At 35.3% G+C, this 11116-nt stretch overlaps 1 protein-coding gene across 3 annotated transcripts in view; it reads left to right on the top strand.

The window, feature by feature from the left end:
* LOC117167932 (putative aminopeptidase W07G4.4) overlaps window positions 1–9532 on the top strand; it is a 75753-nt gene extending 66221 nt beyond the window's left edge. For 2 of the 3 annotated variants that reach the window (XM_033353180.1, XM_033353181.1), the window contains exon 9: window positions 9144–9532. In XM_033353180.1, the coding sequence (XP_033209071.1) occupies window positions 9144–9503 (360 nt within the window). In that variant the 3' untranslated portion in view covers window positions 9504–9532. Of the gene's footprint in view, window positions 1–8348; window positions 8713–9143 lie in introns of those variants that run through there. The other variant, XM_033353182.1, reaches the window with a different exon arrangement.
* Window positions 9533–11116: the final 1584 nt, after the last annotated feature.

The following is an 11116-nucleotide window of genomic DNA, read 5'->3' as shown; positions in this document are numbered from 1 at the left end:
CTATACAATTTTAAGTGGCAACGAAGGCTAGGTTGAACAAAAAGTAAATATAAATCGTTATACAGCTTAGACTACAGATGTTTGGGATAATCCTAAATTCTCCAATTTTCGAAGGTAAAGAAAGTTTCGGTAGCCTTGAAAGACAGCAAAAGTGTTATGCCTGCATTTAGAAATTTAGATTTTAATACAAACTTCGAAGGATATATTTAAGACTATTTCGGTTAATAAATTTTCACAAAGATTTGAAGGCTATTTAGTGATTACGGCTTCAACATGCCGGCCCCCTTGAACGGTCCAGTTCAACAAGAGAACTATGGAAACACATATTACAATAACAGAAACGATCATAAGGCATAAGTCGATTGAAATGTTCGATAAATGATATGATAATAAATTATATTTCATAATTATGTGTAGAGAAGCGTTAATTTTTCTGTTGGAAGAAACATAAAGTATAAGTGATTCATATGAATAAAATAAAAGAAAATTACGCAAGATGCAAAATTCGGATAATAATACGGTTTGGTAGTTCGAAAGTATAAGGTTGGAGTAGATCTAGAAGTTATTGCTGATTTATATTGGAACAGGAGAAATCTTTTTCACACTTCGTTTGTATTCTCCCTTGTGTGTTTTTACGGTGACTACTCGAATAATCTTGTCGCTACCTGTATGGACTGCTACAATTCTGCCGAGGGTCCATTGAATCGGAGGCAAATTATCGTCTCTTAATGTGACAAGATCGCCAATTTTTACATTGGTGACATTACCGGTATGCCATTTCTTCTTCACGTTCTGTTGGTGAAGGTAGTCTTTATACCAACGCGACCAAAAATGTTGTCGCATCTGCTGAACTCGTTGCCATGATGATAAACGTGCTGTCGGAATAGGTCATTGCGATCTGAGGAAATGGGAGTTAGAGGTCTCGAATTTAAGATTGCCTCTATCTCAGTGGTCAGAGTGAGTAAATCTCCATTGGTTAATGGAGTGTTGCCCACGACTCTCAGAAGATGATGTTTAAATGCTCTCACCGCGGCCTCCCAAAGCCCGCCAAAATGTGGAGACCGAGGTGGGATCACGTGCCACGCGATATTGTCATTTGTTAGTGTTCTCTCTACCGATTTGTTGTGCTCATGAGAAGATAAGAGATTTTGGATGTCCACAATTTCATTTTTGGCGCCAACAAAATTTGTGGCATTATCTGAATAAAGGTCTGAACTTAGACCACGTCTACTAAAAAATCGTCGCAGGGCGGCCATAAAGGCTTCGGTACTGAGATCACTAACGAGTTCGATATGAACGGCCTTAGTAGCGAAGCAAACGAAAGTAGCTGCGAAGGTCTTAATTTTGTTCCGATTTCTGTGCCGCCTTTCTTTAATATAAAACGGACCGCAATAATCTATACCACAAACTAGAAAGGGACGTTCGAGAGAGAGACGACTGTTTGGAAGATCTCCCATGACATATTGGGGAATAGATGGGTTAATCCGAGCGCAGGTAACGCATTTATGTATTACTCGTTTGACTGTATTTCGTCCGTTTGTAACCCAAAAGTTTTGATGTAGGATATTAAGGGTAGTTTGTATCCCACCGTGCATAGATTTTATGTGTTCTTCTCGAATTAAAACGTCAGTAAAATAATGGTCTGGTAATAGCGCTGGATGATTTTGTGAAAAAGAGAGATTGGATTTGTCGAGGCTACCTTCTACTCGCATAATTCCGTCAGAATCAATAAAAGGAGCTAGATTGTTGAGATTTCCATTCAAATGACCCTTAGATTTCAAAGATTTTAGTTCGTCGGGAAACCATTTTTCTTGGATCAATCTAATCATGGTAATAGTAGCGCTTTTTAATTGTTTAATCGTTAACTCTCCTGTTAATTTAATTTCACTCTTCGCGTTATGGGTGACTCGTTTACAGCATGCAATAAATCGTTTTAGCTCGTTAGAAGAAGAAAAGTGCTCTAAGATTTTTACAGTGAGCCTTTCCATGCATGGTTCAGCACTTGAGTCTAAATTTTTAATTTGATTAACTGAGAGGGACGCGACTTGTTTCGTTGAATCCGAATTTTCGGAGAATTTTAGGACTGATTCTGGCCAAAGGTCTTTTTTGTTCATCCAGGTTGGTCCATTCAGCCACAATTGAGAATCAATTAATTCTCTAGGCATAAGACCTCGCGAAATGAGGTCAGCCGGGTTACTATTTGACCGAACGTGTCTCCATTCGTTATTTTCTATAGAACTAGTTATTGCTGTGATGTTAGAAATGCGGTTTCTTTCAAAGGTCGGGAGTAAGTTAAGCGAAGTGTTAATCCAGTGTAACGTTATTGTGGAATCGGACCAAAAAAAAAACCCTTTCAAAGGTTAAATGTCGCAAGGCTTGAGCCGTCGCTTCATATAATTGAGCTAGTAGAAGAGCTGCAGGCAGCTCTAGTCGCGGTAAAGATAACGATTTGATAGGAGCGACTCTCGATTTCGAACAAATTAAATACGTCTCGTGTCTTCCCTGATTGGAAGTTGATCTAACGTAAATAGCAGCCCCGTACGCCTTTTCGCTAGAGTCACTAAAACCGTGCAATTGAAGAGTGGAATAATCTTCCGCGAGTATTTTTCGTTTGAATTGTAAATTTGATAGGAGTGGTAGCTGCTCATAATATTTTTGCCACGCATTATGAATTTCGCGTGGAACCGGTGCGTCCCATCCTAAATTAATAAGCCACATTTTTTGCATCAAGATTTTCCATATACTATAACGGGACCTAGAAGGCCAAGAGGATCAAATAATTGCGCAATTTGAGAGAGAATTTCTCGTTTCGTTGATGCCTTTTTTTCTTCGTTATTCTGATTTACGGTGAAAATTATTGAATCTCGTTTTGCATTCCAATGAATGCCTAGAGTTTTTGCAGTGATGTCTAAATTCAGTTGAAAAAACGGTTCATCTGAACAATTTAATAGTGGCTTAATTAAACTTGAATCATTTGAGGCCCATTTTCTCAAGTTTAGGCCACCTTTACGCGTGATTTCGATTAACTCGTTGCGCAACTGTTCTGCCTCTTTGATAGTCGACGCTCCAGTGAGCATGTCGTCGACGTAGAAGTCGTTTTTTAAAACTTTAGCAGCTTTAGGAAAAGTGTTAGCTTCGTCGTCCGCTAGCTGATGCAATGATCGAATCGCTAAAAAGGGAGCGGCCGAAGTGCCAAAAGTCGCGGTGTTTAACTTGTAAGTCTTTATTTGATCGGACGCATCTTCCCGCCACAGAATCCTTTGATACTTACGGTCGTCGGGATGGACTGTTGTTTGCAAGTACATTTTTTCTATATCAGCTGTAAGGACAAAGGGGTGTGATCGGAAACGCACTAATAGAGTGAAAAGATTATCTTGAATGGTAGGACCTACCATCAGCACGTCGTTCAAAGATAGGCCTGTAGGTGTTTTTGCTGAGCCATCAAACACTACGCGTAACTGTGTTGTCATGCTATTGTTTTTTATGACCGCATGGTGGGGTAAATAATAGCCTTCCTTTTTTGAATATGCCCTCACTTCTGACATGTAACCATTGGTATGGTAGATTCTAAAGTTTTCAATGTAAAGATTTTTAATTTCTGGTTTTTTGATAAAGGTTTGTTCAAGGGAATATAATCGTTTCAGCGCATTTGAGTACGACTCTCCTATCTCGCGCTACATTTTCTCTAAAGGGAAGCCTGACACAGTACCTTCCGCTCACTACGTCTCGAGTAGTGTGCTTCTCATAATGTGTTTCGCATTCGTTTTCTTCTACCGATAAAATTTTCTTTTCCGGACAATTTTCTACTGTCCAAAACTTTTCTAATTGACTGTTTAACGACATTGTGATAAGATGACAAGATGTTTGTCTTATTGGGCTTCCGACAAGCGTGTTGCCAGCTATAATCCATTCAAAAACGGTATTTTGTAAAACGATATTCTGGCCGGGAATCTTGATTTGCCCTTGCTTCAAGAGTTGAAGAAAGAATTCAGCCCCAATGATACCGTCCACTGGACCAGGTCTATTGAAAGATGGATCGGCTAGTTTTATATTGTTCGGAATATTGAAATCCAGTTTATCTAACGGTCTTGAAGGTAGTAATTCATTAATTTCATCCACTATCAAGAATTCGAGATTTAAAGAGAAATTATTTAAGCGCGATTTGACTTTCGTTCTTGTCATTTGTTTGATGCATAATGATAGTGAGTTCACGGCACCTAGAGGAACGTTAATATTCTGCCTGGGAAGCTCTAGTTTTGATACCATTTATGTCGTCAAGAGATGTGGCTGAGAGCAAGAATCAAGAAGAAATTTACATTCACTATAAGTTCCGTCCCGATCCATTATCTCAACGACCGCGGTTGTCAAAAGACTTTCGCCTTGTGCGTTTTTTGAATAAAATGTCTTCAAGTGTGTCGATTGAGAAGGCTTGCTGCTTGTGTTCATGAAATTCGCTTTAGAGTTTTTATATATTTGGTCGGTTTCAAGATGTAAGATTGTGTGATGTTTTTTGCTACAATTTTTACAGTGATCTGATTTGCAATCTTCAACGCGATGGTTCGGTTTAAGAAAGTTGAAACACAAATTTGCTTTTTTAATAATGCTTATTCGCTCGGAGACGCTCGAGTTCACTAATTTCTCGCAATATTGAGTATAATGAGAACCTTTGCATAAATGGCACAAAGCCTTATATTGAGTTGCATATGAATGAGAGTTGTGATTTTCGTTATTCGCGTGCGTTCGTCGATTCTTATTCTTGTCATGCTGATCCGTTTTTTCGCTTTTGTTCGGTTTATATGTTTCAAGTATTTTTCTACGAGAGTGCAGAAAATCTAATAATTCGCTCATTTTTGGAGAGGAATTACCTTGAGTTTCTTCCTTCCATTTTATTCGCGACGCATTTTGACAGGACGATAATTCAAAAAGAGCACGTATTCGGTTTTCTATTATCGCGACGTGATCATCATAGTATTTTTCTATGATGTATCAAGCTACTTGGTAATTTGCCGCGGTAGTTTCTAGAGATTCAATTTTTTCTGCTGCCTTACCCTGCAGGCACGATCGCAGATTCATTAGCTTTTCGGATTCAGAGAATTTGTTGCTATTATGTATAGCAGATTTAAAGGTGTCGCTAAATCCCGGCCACTTTTCGTATGACCCTTCAAATTTAGGCAAGTCTGCTCGTGGTATTCGGTAATTTGATTCGCTTCCGATATTTATCATATTCACATCTAAAAGGGATGATTGTGCGGGTAAATGATTTGCGTTCGCGTTTGATTGAATTCCGGATGCTGAATTGATTTGAGTATTATTACTTTGATTGTTCGAATTACTTGGGACAGAATGAATCGAAAAATCTAAACTCCCCGAAGTAGGAGGAGACGTTGCGCTATTAGAATTTTGGAGTTGGATTAACGAAAGAGCTGACTGAGCATCGTTAGTCTCTAAATTATCTTGAGGATTCGAATTCTGAATATTTGGACTGCTTCGATTAGAATGATTCGATGTGTTCAATAAGTTTGCGGATTGAACGGACAAAAGAGCAGTTTGATCATTGTTAATATATACCTTCGCCTTCGCTACTGCAAAACAAAGTTCTTCGTCAAAGCTTTCTCTCTCGAGTTGTTTCCTCTCAAAATCTTCATCAGTGACTAAAGCTTCTATTTGTGATTGAATCCCATCAAATTTATCGCGTATTCCCTTAAGACTTTCGCATTTCTCGATTAGTTCGCCCCTAATTTGCTCTGTAAGAGGTCGATTCAAATAATTTTTTAAGCCTGTTATTTTTCCTTTTAACGGAGCACGTGATCGGACGAGCTTTTTGAGTAGGGCCTCGTCTTGTGGATCCATTTTACGAGACTAGAGTTATATTTAGCAACTGAGATAGAAGAATTTAAATACGAATAATAAAGAATGGAAGGTATTAAAAAAGGATAGACGATTCAATTTTTGACATGACAGATAGACTTACGTTTTCGTTGATTCTGCTTACTATTATAGATTTCCAACGGCTTCGTCCGAATTCCGTTTTTTGGAGATTCTCTAGAATGTCCTCGTTTACTTTATGTATGTAGAGTTTGATGATTCATCACTCACAGCACAAGTTTATGTTTTTGTAGTTTAACCACTCGCGTTCGGTTTGTTTAGATATTTCCCTTGTGAAATATCTACAAGTTCGCCGTTAGAAGCTGGATGTAAATCCTTTCGTTAAACTGATATCCGTTCTCGAAGGACCATGTTGACGTTGCGGACCATTAATTTCTCAAATAGTTACCTTATTGCGTTTATGATTACTCCTTGAGTTTTTGAACAAGGATCTATTAATTTATGAAAAAAGAAGAGCGAGGTTCACATATAAAGAACAAGATTTATTAGACTTCTTGACTGGTGTAACAATTAGATTTCGCGAGTGACTACAATTTTTCTATCGATGTTGTCGTTATGATTTCCAAAATTGGACTGCCTAAGGGACTAGAGGTAGATGGTACGATGGGCAGGGAGATGTACTAAGTAAGAGGAAGGGGGTGTTGGAAAATGCAGTTGTTTCAGGTAGGAAGTGTGAATCAGCGAAGATTTAGTAAGGATCGGTTGAGGGCTATACAATTTTAAGTGGCAGCGAAGGCTAGGTTGAACAAAAAGTAAATATAAATCGTTATACAGCTTAGATTACAGATGTTTGCGATAATCCTAAATTCTCAAATTTTCGAAGGTAAAGAAAGGTTCGGTAGCCTTGAAAGACAGCAAAAGTGTTATGCCTGCATTTCGAAATTTATATTTTAATACAGACTTCGAAGGATATATTTAAGACTATTTCGGTTCATAAATTTTCACAAAGATTGGAAGGCTATTTAGTGATTTCGGCTTCAACACTGGTTATAAATGTTTTGTAAAGGATTTTGAACTGTGTTATTATAATCATCCCTATTAGTTGCTACTGAAATATTACCTTTATCTGCTTTTAAAAATATTAAATTTTTGTGACCATTAAAAATTTTTTAAACTGTTTTAGAGACTTTATTAGTATAATTATATTTATTGATTCATTTGTGGTTTAAAATTAATTCTGTGATTAATTTTCTCACATTTTATTTTTATTTTCAACATTTTTTATACAGTTCTTCATGTAGTAAATTTCTATTTGCATCAACAAAATAAATAGTTAATCTTTCGTTTTATGCAGTTGTCACTATATTTTTTATAATAATTAGGGTCTTATTAGGCTTCATACATTTCTCATTATTAAATTCTTTTTAAATTTTGGTTCTACCATAAGTGAAGGAAAGAGAAAGGCTTGTTTTACAGTTTTTATTATTTTAATAAGTAAATATATATATATATTGTGTTACTCCCGAAAATTTCAGCCAAGAATATTGCCTGGATATTTGGCTTAGGGGTACCTTTTCCATCCCAGTTAGAAGTTCCACAAGAATTTTTAAAGCAGTTTAATATAAAAATGTGACAATAAAATTGGGTACTTTTTGCTTCAATTGTTTTTTTTTAATCTCGAAAAATATCGATCAGAAATTAAAATATTGTACATTTAACTTGTGTATATCATCAAAGTACACGTTTTTTGCTTAAATACTTTTTTCTTAAAATTAAAAATTGTCATGGAAATAGACAGAATATATGTTTTGATTTTGATTTAAATATGTATTGGGCTTGGTCACATATCATATCATTTTAATGGATGTATCTTCAGAAGAGACGAAAAAGTGATTTAAATCTATTCTGAAGGATTAGAGGAATTTTACGCGTTCTTCCTCTTATTTCATATAAAGAACCCCCTTTCCAGCTGAAAAAAATTTGTTCAGTAGAGTTCGGCATTCTAAATGAGGGACGTGGACTTTGATCACTTTAACTAACCTCTCCCACCTTTTTATGGTTCCTCATTTGAATGTCTGTTACTAGTATGCGTGGCTTTTTTATGTTGGTAAAGGGGTTCGTTGGGAATGGTGGAGGAAGTGTATTTTTTTAATTGTTATTGAACTCTATTGTCAGATTTTTTGATAGTCTATGTAACAAAAAATCTAAACATATATTTTTTGTTCGAAAAATAATAATTAAAAAAACGGTAAATACAAAAAATATGACTTTCAATGAGATCCACAATTCTCAAGTACAAGATTTGTTTCTTAGCCCAATATTAAAAAAAAATGTTTAAGATTTTAAAAAATGTAAAAAACTTAATTTACATTGAACTGCGTAAAAATCCTTTCGAAACTTTAAACTGGAGTGCAAAAGGAATCCCTTGGCCAAGTATAAATGTAATATTCTTGAGTAAACTTTTCGCAATTACAACCATATTTTTTGCAATATTTCATGATTGTATAAATTTTTATTTATAGCATGGTCGAGAGTCGAACAAACCTTTGCCGTACGCCCATCTGGACATAGCAGGTAGTGCTGGAGACCTTCCAGAGAATCCAACTGGGGCCCCAATTTTAGGTCTAGCTAAACAATTTCTAATGCGTGATTTGGAAAAACAATGGGCTAACGATGCAGATTCCAAGTCCCCGGAAAAGTGAAGAATAACATGAAACAATAACAATTTCCCTTGACCTTTCAGTCAAACCATCACCAATGTGTTAACCTAATTATGTACTGTATAGCTTTTTAACTGTTTTGTACCATGCATATATTACCAGAATCAAGATATACGGAATTATTGTTAAGGCCTTAAAAACTTAAATATATTTAAAATTTATACTATTGTTTTCTATTTAGAAAATAGATAGGTTAAGATCCCAATTTGCTCATAATGAAAAAAATATACTAAGAATTTTTTACATCCCAGCGATTTTTCCTCTCTTCATAGAACCTATCCCTTATCTCCTTCTTATTTTCTATCTGCAATGCTTATAGAATATTTCAAGTACCAGTTTTTTTTTCAATTTAAAATCATCTTTGTTTGAAATTAAGAGCAGGACAAATAGACATAAAGGATAGTAGAATTCTTTTCGCATTTATGAGTTCAAATATTTGTTCTAGTCATGTCATTTTTGCAGAAATAGTGCGTATGCATTTTTATGAATGGAATAGGATTAAGATAGCGGGAATAGATTAAAGCATTCAAATTATACAACTCACATTCTTCCACTTTATTACTTTTTTTACATCCAAACATTGTCTCTCGGTTATAGCACGGAGCTTGCAGCTGCTCACCGTTGAAATATACCCACATTGAAATCTCAGGCCACCTTCCATTACCTCATCACCTATCATATTCCGGCAATCCTGTCCTGGCCCTTTCTTTCTGTTACCTGATACAAGAAAAGTGTCTTATAGTTCAAAATGATGTGCCTTTTGAGATGCAGTATATTTTCGAGGTGAATCCAAAGCTTGGATATGTCCCACCTTGTCAACTCTCTGACGAATCAGAAACTTGTCCAAAAGGCAATGTTCGAAATTGCAAAAATGCATGCCAACCTACTTATCCTTCTTCAGAATCAAGTGAACCAATGTGTACTTCTAATGTGAAGAGAAATGAGTTGCGTTATTGAGGCTATCTGGGAATTTCGCTGTTAAGTATGATTTTTCAAATACAAATTTAATAAAAAGGTATTACAAAATTATGAGTTTCATTATTAATATAAAAAAACGAAATGATTTTTGAGTTGTGTGAGAGACTTTGCTGAAAATACCCACATATTTTAAAATACATGAGAATCCACACGTGACCATTGATTTCTGTCTGAAATATCCATCTCCAGACGGAATGGGAATCGATATAAAACTTAAAAGCATATATTTTTTTTAACGTAAACTCAGATCAATCAAATTGTGTGACAAAATTGCATAAGAAGGATAAAAAAGTATATTATTCAAATGCCGTTTTTAAAAACAAATGCTCAAGAAAGTAAATTCGTATAACATAATTAAAAATATAAATATTTTTTCAAATAACACGGCTCATTAGAGATAGATATATAACTAAAAAAAGAGGGAGAAAATAATATAAAACGGCCTCGCTCTAATTTTTTAATTATTTATCCGCCTTTTTTATACTAACAGGGTCTAAAATGTGTCGACACTGGATACCAGGGGAAAAAAGAAAATATAAGTTTTTATTATATAGATTGAAATTGAAGCTTTCTTCATTATAAAGTCAACACCTATTTTAAACTGCGATTAACAGTTAAATTCGAAATATTTTTGGATTAAGATAATAATTAAAGTTAATTTATTTTTTAAATATACAATCGCTTTTCAGAATTATTGAAGAAACAATGTGAATTATTCATTAATAATGAACTTTATATTAAACTCGACTTTTTAATTAATATCAGCATAACATATAGATATTCCCTATTACACTCGAATTCCAAAGATAGAGAAGTTCGGGAATCGAAAACTCCGAAAATACGACCGTGAAAGGGGCTACCACTTCTGCGATGTTTAGATTTCGAGGGCTCACGCACACGCAGAATTCAGGGCAAAGACTTGCACACGACTGACTCTCAAATCGGGCAGGGATAGAGTAGGGAAAATTGTGCTTGCTCCTTTGGAGTTGGCACGCTCGTATATTTGGAGCTCGTATTTTTGGAGTTCGAGTATAGTTTCTCATTAAAATTTTCGTAAAGAAAAGGCCTAAAAGTTTCCTCTTTTTCGGGTTTTCATATACCTGTCTCTAATGAGTCGTTTTACAATGTTATTTGAAAACATATTTCTCTTATTTTAACTCTTTTTGTAAAATTGCGTTACACAAATTGAATTTCTTTGGCATTTCTTTTTAAGAGATAGTTTTTAAAGAACATACTTATTTTTAAGCCTTCTTGCGCAATTTTGTTGCAAAATTTATCTTTTACAAGATTATGTTTTTTTGTTCGTTTACTTTCAAATATATATTAATTGTCTTCATGTATTTAATAAATATGTCCTTCTCTAGCCTTCGGTTCTTTTACCTTCATAAACGTTCGATTTATGGTCAACCAAAAAATTATAACATTTCATGTAGTTCTTATATTACACTCAACTCGCGATAAAAGTACAGTGTCGGTCATGGCTTGCAGTAGCCTTCAACATAAAACGGAGAAATCCGAAAGTAAGAAGTCAGGGTTGCGTGAACCATTTCTGAGTGATTTGGTCGCATGCTAACAGCTGACGCACTGAGGGC

The sequence above is a fragment of the Belonocnema kinseyi genome, chromosome 2 (genome assembly GCF_010883055.1).
Source record: "Belonocnema kinseyi isolate 2016_QV_RU_SX_M_011 chromosome 2, B_treatae_v1, whole genome shotgun sequence".
In the NCBI taxonomy this organism is placed as follows: domain Eukaryota; kingdom Metazoa; phylum Arthropoda; class Insecta; order Hymenoptera; family Cynipidae; genus Belonocnema; species Belonocnema kinseyi.
The sequence above is the reverse complement of the archived record's forward strand: the minus strand, read 5'-3'. Positions and strand labels throughout refer to the sequence as shown.